The sequence below is a fragment of the Mastigoproctus giganteus genome, chromosome 10, assembly GCF_048544385.1.
Source record: "Mastigoproctus giganteus isolate SK-2022 chromosome 10, ASM4854438v1, whole genome shotgun sequence".
Lineage (NCBI taxonomy): Eukaryota > Metazoa > Arthropoda > Arachnida > Uropygi > Thelyphonidae > Mastigoproctus > Mastigoproctus giganteus.
The window spans coordinates 1,932,581-1,944,729 of record NC_143584.1 but is presented as its reverse complement, the minus strand read 5'-3'; the positions used below and the strand labels follow the sequence as shown (position 1 = coordinate 1,944,729).

General features: G+C 39.3%; 1 protein-coding gene across 1 annotated transcript in view; it reads right to left on the bottom strand.

Moving 5' to 3' along the window:
• Nucleotides 1-12,149, bottom strand: part of csul (protein arginine N-methyltransferase 5) — a 243,651-nt gene that overhangs the window by 76,926 nt on the left and 154,576 nt on the right. The window contains exon 11 of the mRNA XM_090384061.1: nucleotides 376-498. Within this exon, the coding sequence (XP_090240187.1) occupies nucleotides 376-498 (123 nt within the window). The remainder of the gene's footprint in view (nucleotides 1-375; nucleotides 499-12,149) is intronic.

Genomic DNA, 12,149 nt, shown 5'->3' with positions numbered 1-12,149 from the left:
CAAATTTACATACAAAGTATTTCTTCAACTATTCTTATATGGAAAAATTAATTTGATTTCTATGAGGAGGATGTTCAAAATATTTTATAAGGGGGAGACACTGGACTCAAAGAAAGTTGAGAACCATTGGTTTTGTAGGACTAACTATACTACATAATAGACTGTACCACTCGAGTATAGGTCACTAAGTATTTATTTGTTATACCCACCAAAGTGGATATAATAGATAATGATGTTTTCAGGCAGAATGCAGAGAATGTCTTAATTTCCCAACTTTAGAAACTGAGCATCTCAAAAAATACTTTCAAATGCTATATCAGAAATGGAATTTATATATATAAGCAAATCTAAGAATAAGCTGTATGTTTTACTTACGTCACAATAGCATTAGGATTCTTCTCTACTGCATACACTCTTACAATCCTCTCAGCCTTCTCTGCTGCCAACAAAGCTGCCCTAACAAGAGGACCACGGCCTGCTCCAACAACCATAAGGACACTTAACAAAAAATAAAACAGGAATTAGTGAATTACCTATTTTACTGCTAGAGAAAAGGTGTTTTTTTGTGCTTACCTTTACTAATACTCAGAGAGACTGTTAAACAAGTCAAAAAAAATTTCTTGTTCAGAGGAGTTTACAATAAACCATGAATACAATTATTAATCATATTTAGCAGTCATGCAGGCTTGAACCACTGTCTCAAAGAGCGTGTGCTAGTGCACTCTTTCCCCTGACCTCTTGGCTATGCCAGGCCTAAAATACTTCTTGATTTGGAATAAGCTTAACATCTAACCTTTATCTTTCTTGACACAAATGCCACAACTGTAGTATACTCAACATTTAAAATCCAAGTTTTCTTCTTCATTCTCCACTAGTTTTCTCCTGATCAACTTTAAACTCTAGAGGACCATTGGCCTGCTTCAACAAAAATAAGGACACTTTAAGAAGTTAGTGAATTACCTAATTCACTGCTGTAGAAAGTGATTTTTTTTGTGCTTACCATTAATAGATAAGAGTTCCTCAACTTGGAATAAACTTAACCTCAACTGCTCTTGGGACAAATGTTATATCTATAGTCTTCCTCTTTCATTCCACCACACTATTTTTTTTCTGAATAACCTTTAACCACATACAAATCTATTTTAACCTTGTGTTTCCCAAGCTTTAATTAACAGAGGGATATGGTTAAACAATTAATCTTCTTTTGGTAGTTTATTTCACTACATGTCAAAAAGAATTCAGTTTTTGTAGTTTTTTTGGTAGATGTTTCTGTGGAATCTACTAGTTCATCTGAATTATGGTAGATGGTATCATATTTATTGCTAACACATCAACTAAGAATAAGAATAGGTGCATGTATATAACAATGCTAGAAGTATAGAAAATAAATTTGATGAATTTGAAGTGTTAGTCAAGACATCAAAGGCAGATATTGTTGAGATAGCAGTGACGTGGGGTCACACAGACATTAGGAATGCAGAATTGGAATTTGGTGAGTATACAACGTGTACAGAAAGGATAGACAGGATAGGAAGGGATATGCTGTTAATTAAGAAAAACATAAAATCAAAAGAAGTGCATCCAGTTGATATAGATGAACAGTGCACTATTCAGTCAGTTTGGTGTGACATAAGCACTGGGAAAGCAAAAATAAGAGTAGGAGTGTGTTATAGGCCTAATGACTCGAATGAGTAAAATGAACAATTGTACAGAGAAATAGAGCGGGTTAATAAATCAGAATGTCTTCTAATGGGGGATTTTAACTTCCCAGATATTGACTGGAACTTGTGGAATGGTCACTCGCACACTAATAAGACTTTTGTGGATTTACTGGATGATTGTTTTCTGCATGTTTGAGAGGCAACCAGAAAGGGTAATACTCTTGATGTGGTAATCAGCAGTGATCATTCGTGTATTAAGAATCTGCAGATAAAGGAACCATTAGGTGGCAGTGATCACAGAGTACTGATGTGGGATTTACTTAAAAGATATAATTACCATTAGGGGTAAAGGAAAGGGTTTTTGCTTCTGTAAAGGTGACTACAGTGATCTCAGACAGTTTTTAAATTCTAAGTGGGAAGTATTCAAGGAATTAATCATGGAAGCTACTAAAAGTTTCATACCTATTAAGAAATATTGTTCAAGGTTTAGGGCTAAATGGTTGTCAAATGAACTAATGAGACTCGTGGCAGAAAAGAAAAATGCATGGGATGCATATAAATTATCAGGCGACACAGAAGCCTATGGCAGATATAAGCTAGTCTGTAATCAAGTCACAAAAGAGGTTAGGCAGATTACAAGAAATGTTTGGCACAGGATGCTAAGAAAAACAGCAAGGATTTCTTTACTTATATAAACTCTAAAAGGAAGGGGATGAATCTCATTGGTCCACTTGATATCGATGGTTCGACTGTTGATGATCCTGCTTAGATAGCAAACAAACTGAATGAGCATTTTGCATTTACATTCACACATTAGCAGTTATTATGGATGGAAAATGCCAGAAGTTTATCGAATTGCTTAATGATTTTGTAATAACTGAGAACAAAGTGGAGGAGAAATTGTTGAAGTTAAACATAAGAAAGGCACCTGTGGTGGATGGGATCTATCTAGTTATATTTAGGTAGGCGGCAAAGGAAGAAAGCAAACCCGTTGCCATAATTATGAGAGCATCCTTCGATTCAGGGAGGTCTCCACGGACTGGAGATGCGCATCCCCAGTTCACAAAGGGGGATTGAAGGGTGACACAAGTAATTACAGACCAGTTAGTTTTAACTTGTTCTGGGTAAAATAATGGAGTCACTGGTTAAAGATGCACTGCAGGATCATCTAGACAAGACTGCAGCAATAATTCAGACCGCATGGGTTTGTTAAGGGAAAGTCTTGTCTGACAAATTTGATTGGGTATTATGATGTGGTTACAAAGGAACTGGATGCAAAAAATAATTTTGATATCATATACTTGGATTTCAGGAAAGCTTTTGACACTGTTACACGTGGAAAACTACTGTACAAATTTGAGCAAAACGGTATTGAGGGTAAGTTGCTACAATGGATAAAAAGATGGTTGAGTGGGAGAAGACAGTGGGTGGTAATCAATGGGTGCTGCTCTTCGTGGACTAATGTTATTAGTAGAGTCCCACAGGGTTTGGTGTTGGGTCCACTGTTGTTTTGTATATTTATGAATGATATTGATGAAGGTATATCAGGCTTAGTGTCAAAGATCGAGATGATACAAAGGTTGGCAGAGTTGTTAATGACAGTAATGGCAGTGTGCTAATGCAACAGGATATAGAAAATTTGGGCAAATGGGCAGAAGTAACCCCCAGAGAAATGTACCAACTGTGTGGTACTACACTTAAGGTGGTAAAAAATGAAAAAGACCTGGAATTAACTGTACAGTCAGATATGAAGCTTTCTGAGCAATGCAGACAGGTGCTGCCAGGGCAGGTTATGGGGTTTTGCCAATGATATACAGGAATTTTGCTAGCAGGGAAAAGGAGGTGATTGTCTCTTTGTATAAGGCAATGGTCAGGCCACGCCTTGTGTACTGTGTACAGGTCTGAAGGCCTCATTTTAGGAAGTATGTAGATTTGCTTGAGCACGTACAGAGAAGGGCAACAAGATTGGTGAGGGGAATGAAGGAATCCTCTTACCAAGAGAGGCTTAAGTTCTGCAAATTGCAGCAGGTGGAGACTAGGCACCTGTGAGGTGATCTGACTGAGGTGAATAAGGCTTTGAATGAGTTGAGCACGCTGAATTCTGATGGGATTCTTCCACTTGTTCAGATTATGAATCTAAGGGGGCATAAATTCAAATTGAGGAAAGACAGATGTAGAACAGATGTGTGGATATTTGCCTTTAGCCAGCGGGTGGTTAATTGCTGGAACAAACTTCCATCTGTTGTCGTGGAAGTTGATAGGTTAAATACATTTAAGGAGGAACTGGACAAACATTTAGATGGAATTGTTTTGTAAATTTTTTTTTTTTTTTTTGATTGATACTGCACAAGCTCACTTGCTTTCTTGTATCACACGCCACTACTACTACATTCTTTTAAACTGGATAAAGGATGTGTGAAAACCAACTGCCATCAATTCCCAGTTAAATGCACAACACAAAAAACTATTGCATGTTCCTCCACACTAATTTCATTCTTTTGGAAGATTCTCCCCTTATATGCTTTCCTTAAAAATTAATCCAGCAGTGGTGAAGTCCAACTTTTTTTCCCCCCTCTTCTAGCAAAAAACTAAAAGCTCACCTGACAGGTTCGTGCACTCATGCAATTTCTACACCCCCCCCCCATGCGCCAACACACACACCACCACCAAATATGGATGATTCGGAAAGGTCAGGGAATGACCACCGCATATCCCGGAGCAATATGGCCTTAATTACCAATGCTCCTAAAAACCAAATAACACACACACACACAAAAAATCACTTCAGAAACTACTGTAGTACAAGTCTGGCTATATTTAAAAAAATAAATAAAACTTCAGATTTTTAGTCATCGATTAACAGTTAATGCAGGAATGGTATTTGAGTGTCACCTGTTGGGTGATTTGTCACAATCTCTGGGTTGAGGGACACACCCATAAATATCTGATGTGAGCAAGGCCATTCACAACCACCTGAAATAAGAGCAATATAAATAAAATTTTTATTATATTTAAACCAATATGTTAAAGTAAACACTAAAATTAGGGTAACTTCTCAGAAAGGTCCAATATTACTATCTGTGTACCAAGAATGGGTGGAGCAAGCTCAATGCCGAGGGGATTCTTCCCCTTTCTCAGATTACACACCTGAGGGGACATAAATTCAAATTGAGGAAAGATAGTTGTCGAATAGATGTGCGGAAATTTTCCAGAGGGTGGTTGATTGCTGGAACAAACTTCCATCTGTCACTGTGGAAGTTGATAGCTTAAATAAATTCAAGGAAGAACTGGAAAAACTTCTAGAGTGAATGGATGGGTGAAATGGGAAATTTCCCTGCCCCCCGATAAGCTTGCTTTTTTGCATCATATACCTCTACTAATGCTAATCTCACAAACTACCTCTTCAAGGGAGATCAGCACCAGGCCTTTTCTAGGTCTCGTTGTGATAGTATGCCACAATTTCTGTCATATTAACCGTCCTACTAACCTTCGAGACACCCCTTAACAAATCCATGATGTGAAAAAATGTATAACTGCATTCATGTCAAGATGATTTTTCAAAACTTCCCTAAACACACAGTCCATTGGCGCCTCTATAGCCAGGTGGGCAGGAGCAGCAGTGCATAGCACACGCCTCTTGATTAGACCGAGGTTTGAGCCCGTGACAACCAAATACGGAGGATGCGGAAAGGTCAGGGAATGACCACCGCATATCCCCAGAGCAATATGGCCTTAGTTGCTAATGCTCCTAAAAACCAAATAACAACAACAAACACAGTCCATTACTTTCCATGGAACAGAAGTCAAGCTTATAGGTTTGTAATTACTCACTTTGGCCTTTGATATCCCTTTGTGAATAGGAGACTTCTTTACATCCTCAATATATATAGGCAGATATTGTTGGGATATCAAAGATGTGGTGCCACACAGACAAGCAGTGTAGAATTGGAATTTGGGGGAGTACAGTGCGTACAGAAAGGATAGACAGGACAGGATGGGAGGAGGAGTTATGCTGTTAGTTAAGAAACAGTGGCATGTTATCCTATAGGCAAAAAAGACATCTGCATAGGGCCCCCCCAAAATCAGTGTTTCAAAAACTCATTTCTGTTTTTTAACTAATTTTTTTTCAATGATTTTTATTGGAAACAGAACTTTCTACTTGCCAGGATCGATGAAGTTTACCTGAAGATTAATTTGAAAATTACATTTTTCAAAAATGGTTTTACCGATTTTGATGAAATTTTATATTTAGTTCTTATGTCATAATAAAATAAAATTAAAAATGTTCTTTTTTAGTTTTTTTTTTAGGTGGGCCCCCAAATTCCATTTTGCCTTGGGCCCCATGAAGGTATAGTGCACCACTGGACTAGCACCATAAGAACATCTGCGTATGAAATGAAGCTTGGATGCTTCGCAATGAAGGGCTCTAACGCTGTGGCAAAAAAACCATGACAAATGAACTCCCCCTTGTGGGATGCTGACAGAAGTCGTGGTGGTCCTCTCCAATCTATTCTTATATTTAATAAAAATTTGCCTGTTGGTGAGAAGTTGATTGAGGATAGCAAGGTTACCGTCGATTCTGAAATAATGCTTCAAAATTTTAACTAGCTCTGTTGTGCTGTGTGTGTAGAAAGCTACTTGTATGTTCAGGAATAATATTTCAAGTTGTTTCTTAGAGTTTAGGGCATTTTGGATTGCTCGTTTGTTTGTTATTTGGTTTTTAGGAGCATTAGCAACAAAGGCCATATTGCTCCGGGATATGCAGTGGTCATTCTCTGACCTTTCCGCATCCTCCGTATTTGGTGGTGATGGGCTCGAACCCCGGTTTAATCAAGAAGCATGTGCCACGCACTGCTGCTCCTTCCCACCTGGCTACGGAGGCGCATTTTGGATTGCCCAGCTGGTCATTAATAGATTAGACGGTGTACACCCCCTAGGAATAACAGTATGAAGATGCTATGGTCACCCATTGAAGCAGTGATCGACTAAAATGGGCTGTATCATTTTCAAACACTTTTAGTAGCCCCTAGGAAATAGAGATTGCTCTTTAGCCTTTGGGGTCTTTCGGGTTTGTTAGTTTTTGGAACTGGTAATGCATGATAAACATTCCAAATTGTCAGTGTGATACAAGTCTCGAGAATACGGTTGAAGATAAATCAATCACATAGACGCTGCATATTTTCAGGATAAAGAGTGGAAATCCGTCATGACCAACCAACTGTAGGTTGCTTGCTTTTATAATCATGTCCTTTGAGATCTTAACATGTGCAAGCCCAGTTCTGGCCTTATCTGTGATGGCAGATATTGTTCCTGTTCAGGGTGGAAGGTTGACTGTGCCCAGTTTTATCGTTTCTTCATCCATTTCCATCTGACAACCACGTGTGGAAAGGATGCACTTGGAATGCCTAAGCCTTCTCTGGATATACTTACGATGGACCTTTTCTTCCAAATGCGGAGGAAATCTACTCTTTGTTTGTTGTAAGTGATGTGATCTAGCAGGGTTGTTTTGTTTTAGGTTGAAAGCCTGTTTCGTTTTGGAGTCTAACGCATCAATGAGAGCAATGTGTCTCAATTCATTAGAAAGGGCATTGCCTCTTCCACTGGTTTGAAGCAGAGGTTATTCCAATTAAACGCTTTATGTTCAGTAATGATAACATTTGGCTTGATCAGGTCGGTTGAGAACATAGTTACTGTATGCACCAGGTCTGCAGATTTGCTCACAGCAACTGAGGTTGCAGGTGCCTGTGCACTTTGAAAACACTATTGGTAGGTGGTCCAACATGAATTTGGAGTTATAGGGAATGGTTTTAATTTGTTCAAAATAGTGGTGGACGCTATCAAGGACTTGATCTCCTCTGGTCGGTGGTGTATCCAGTGAGGTAAGCCCCAAGGTCTGCATGGTATCATCCTCGTACCTTGGCAGAGGCAGGTTAAAGTCCCCTAAAATGGTTGTTTGGATATTGGGGCAAAGATACAGATATATATGAAATAAGGTCTTCTCTGATTGATGGGGTGTGGTCTGGTGGGAGATATATGAGGGAGAGCTGTATCCTTTTTTAATTTTTGCTTAAAATTGCAATGACTGCTTCATAGTTTGGTGTTTCATTGCTATAGACATGTATCTGCCTGAAATAGGTTTGTAGAAGATTGCAACACTGCCTCCTCTCTTCTCCTTCCCGGAGTTAGCAATATAGTGATAATGAGTGAACGAGAGGAGCAATCCAAAGTGTTTCACCTCATCAACCCATGTTTCCAAGATGCAGATGAAATCAATATCTTCTTAGAGAATCGAGGCTTGAGAAGTATGTAGCTTGTTAGCAAGGCTCTTAACATTTTGTAGAAAGAATGCTACTGATGTTTGGGTTATATCCATTTGTCTCTTGTAAATTGATTGCTATTGGTGTACACTAAGGGCCTTGTGGTTGGTACCTTTTTTGTTTCAATAAATGGCTTAATTAAGGCAGCTGTTGGCCATACTGCTGGGTCAAGAACCTCGTGAAGATGTGCCCGACGGCAAGACAGAACAAACGAGGAGTATGATGGGTACTACTTGGTTTTGGTACCTTTATGCCAAGCTCAATATCCAGGAAGCTTACCAATAAAGAACAATTTCAATTTCATTTTATTGTGACAACAAAACAAACAAACTGATTTTGGGCTTCCTTCACCTCTCTGATCGGGGCCATAGCAGGTCTTTTTTGCCTATAGAATAATGCGCCACTGTGCTGGTCACACCCGATGATCCAGTAAAAGTTGAGCCAGTTGGCTATGAAAATCACAGAGTATTGTTTGAACTCCAGGATTATCTAGGACATCTAGGGCTTAAGCTGAATCCTCAGAAAGTAGTTCAGATGACTTTTACGAAAAGGACTATGAATGAAACTATGCTCACAATTAACGGGACTGCCATTAAAAAGGTTCACTCTCGCACGGATTTGGGATTGAAGTGGGATGGCAGGCTTACTTTCAAAAACCACCTCAAGATGGCCAGGTTAAAAATGCTTGCGGTGCTCCGGGCAAACCGACAGGAATTGGTTTACTTTAGGCCTCAAGGTTTCCTCTTGGAATACGTCCGAAGGAATTTGACACCCATACTGCTGTACACTTCAGTACTCTGGTCAGGGCCTCCTCTACTCAACTGATTTTGAGTTGAGTAGAGGAGGTTTCCTCTAAGAGATTTCTTGGGGTTGAATATTGGCTCCTGAGATGGCAAAACAGGGAGATGGGCTACCTGTTCATCTCTAGGAGCATGCTCTATGCTGTTGTTGTTTATTGGCACAAAGACTGCTAAAGCCATATTGTGCCTGATTCTATTTAATACTGCAGTTTAAATGTTTAAAATCTGTTTAATAACCGTGTCTGCTTCAAGAACACAAAAAACTCAGCTAGATTTGCGTTGTCTCCAATCAGATGAGAAAGCAACATGAAAATTGTGTTTCGAGCAATAATATAATGGTTACAATTTAGTAGGATATGCTTCACTGTAAGTGCAGTCTGACAATATGTACAAATAGGTGGATCTTTCCCCATGAGCAGATAAATATGGGTTAGATGCATGTTCCCAATAAGCGTCCTAGCCAGAATCACCTCCTCTTGCCTATTTGATCTCATGCTTGATGTCAACAACTGAGGTTCCCCCTTGAATTGCAGCAGCTTATTACCACCCTGAGCCTGCCAGATCTGCAACCACTGTTCTTCACAGACTTCTTTTATAATTGATTTGTAGTCTGTATACGGCACTTGGTAGTTAGGAGAGCACGCAGTGGTCGGATGTTTAGTGGCTTGATCTGCATGTTCATTTCCTTTGATGCCTACATGACCTGGTATCAAACAGAAAGTAACCGATTGGTTGGCAGCATGTAACACAATTATCTGTGATCTGATTTGCTTCAAGACAGGGTGAATTGGCTGGGATGAATTTTCTAATGCTGTTATTGCACTCAAAGAGTCAAAATAGACCACTGTTTGCTTAAAGGACAGATCAGTTACGTAATCTAGAGCTATCTTTATAGCAAAAAATTCGGCAATATGGACACTGCATTCCTTCGGAAGGGCAGAACTAGAAAATATAGTGGAAACTGCCGCCGCACCTACTGTTGTACTTGTTTTTGAGCCATCGGTATATATAGGAAAATACCGAGAATTTTTAGCTACATGAGCAGCATGGAGTTTCCTGATGGTGGGATCTGCTGCCTGTTTTTTTCCCCATTGTTGGAAAGAGAGATCACATACCAGTATATAACTAGACCATGGGGGTTCGTAAGTGTTTGTGTCCTGAAAGATATTATCCATATGTAAGTTCCAGCATTCTATTAACGTAGTAGCCTTATTCCAATTGGCTTGTTTTCATTAGGTTTGTTGTCATAAAAGGTGGTCCACTGGGGCTCGAATAAGTATGGCCAGGTAGGATGAAAGGGAAGACTGTATTTTTGCTGCATAGTTCAGTAGCAATATTTTCCTCCGAAGATGGAGTGGAGGTTCGTGCACCTCTATATATAGACTATGTACAGGGGATGTTCTGAATGCTTCTAAAGCAATCCTTGGAGCACTGTGATGGATAGTGTCTAGCCAAAGTAGTGCACTTTTCCTGGTGAGTCAGATTGGAGCTCCGTAATCGAAGCGAGATGTAATTAAAACCCAGTATAATCGAAGCTTATATGGGGCTTAGAGGGGAACAGGTATCCTGTGTGTTATCAGACACTCAGCCTAAAACACCGATGGATCCAATATCTCTCTATTACAGAAGATTTAGGAGAAGTCCGGTTGGCCTGCCTCCCTAAAATCCACTCATGCACACCTTCTCGATGGTAAGCCCTGTTACGTCACTTAGGTGGCAACGAACGTGTAGAGTGGTTCTCTTCAAGATGCCTGGTCAGCATGAAGAGGAAAAGACCAACCCCTCCAGCAATATGAAAGCACGATGAAACAAATGGCCCTCAGTCCCCAGCAGCTTTCACTCTCCCTCTTATGGCAGCGAGAGGATTAGAGTGGAAGCAGAGGGTGCTAAGAATCTCTGGGTACGACCAGGCTGCCATGCACGGAAACTGAACTTGGCCTGTTATAATGTAAGAACACTCATTGGTGAAGACAGGATATTAGAGCTGGAAAAGGAATTAGAAAATGTGAATTGGAATATCATCGGTTTGGCTGAAACAAGAAGAAGAAATGAATCACTTATAAGTTTATCAAGTGGAAATCTGCTGTACACCAATGGAAACAGTGAAAGGAGTAAAGGTGGAATTGGGTTTCTGGTCCATAAAGATTTTAAAAACAACATTTTGGAATTCAAAAGTACATCACCAAGAGTGTCAAGACTAATACTAAAGATTTCTAAGAGATACAAGCTAAAGATTATAATGATTTATGCACCAACATCGAGCCATGATGATGAAGAGGTTGAAGAAATGTACACTGAAATTGAGAGTCTTCTAGATGAGCAGAAAACCCACTACACTATTATTATGGGAGACTTCAATGCTAAGGTTGGAAAAAGACAAAACAGCACAGAAAGGAGAACTATAGGAAATTTTGGAATTGGTGAAAGAAATGAAAGACTTGTGGAATTTGCAGAATCTCAAGGACTGTCAGTAATGAACACTTTTTTCAAGAAAAGAGTGAACAGAAAGTGGACACGGAAGAGTCCAAATGGATTAACTACTAATGAAATCGACTTCATCCTCACTAATAGAAGATATATTGTGAATGATGTCACTGTCCTAAATAAGGTAAATGTTGGAAGTGATCACAGAATGGTAAGATGTACACTTGATATAGATGTAGGAAAGGAAAGGAAAAAACTGACTCGAGTAAATAATACAAAGGTCTTTGAGATAACAGAAGAGGAGAAAAAGCAGTATGTACTGGAACTTAAGAACAAGTATGAGCTTCTGCAGACTGCTGAGGACCAAGATATCAACGAGGAATATTACAACTTTTTGAAAGTGATAAAGCCCAAGAAACCTATAGGGAAAAAGAAATCCAAAGAAGAAAAAATTAGTCAAGAAACACTTGTCATGATGAACCGAAGACGACAAATGAAAAGCAAGAAAAACACTGATAGGGAGAAAATTGAGTATACTGAGTTATGCAAAGCCATTAGAAAGAGACTCAGAGAGGACATAAGAAGATTTAACACAAGAAAAGTAGAACAAGCATTAAGGGAAAACAAAGGATTTAAATCAGCAGCCATGAGCAGTAATACAGAAAGACAAATGATACTGAAACTGAAGAATAGCGATGGTGTACTTATAAACAGCAGAGAAGGCATAATTCAAATAGCAGAAGACTACTATAGAGAATTATACAAGGAGCAGGGGAATGATGCCAGCAGTGAGGAAGATGGATTGCAAAGTAGCAACACATACGACATACCCAATATTCTTCCTGATGAGGTAGAACATGCATTGAAGAAAATGAAGAATCAGAAAGCCCCGGGGGAAGATGAAGTTACTGTAGAGTTGTTAAAATTGGGAGGAAGAGACATAACAC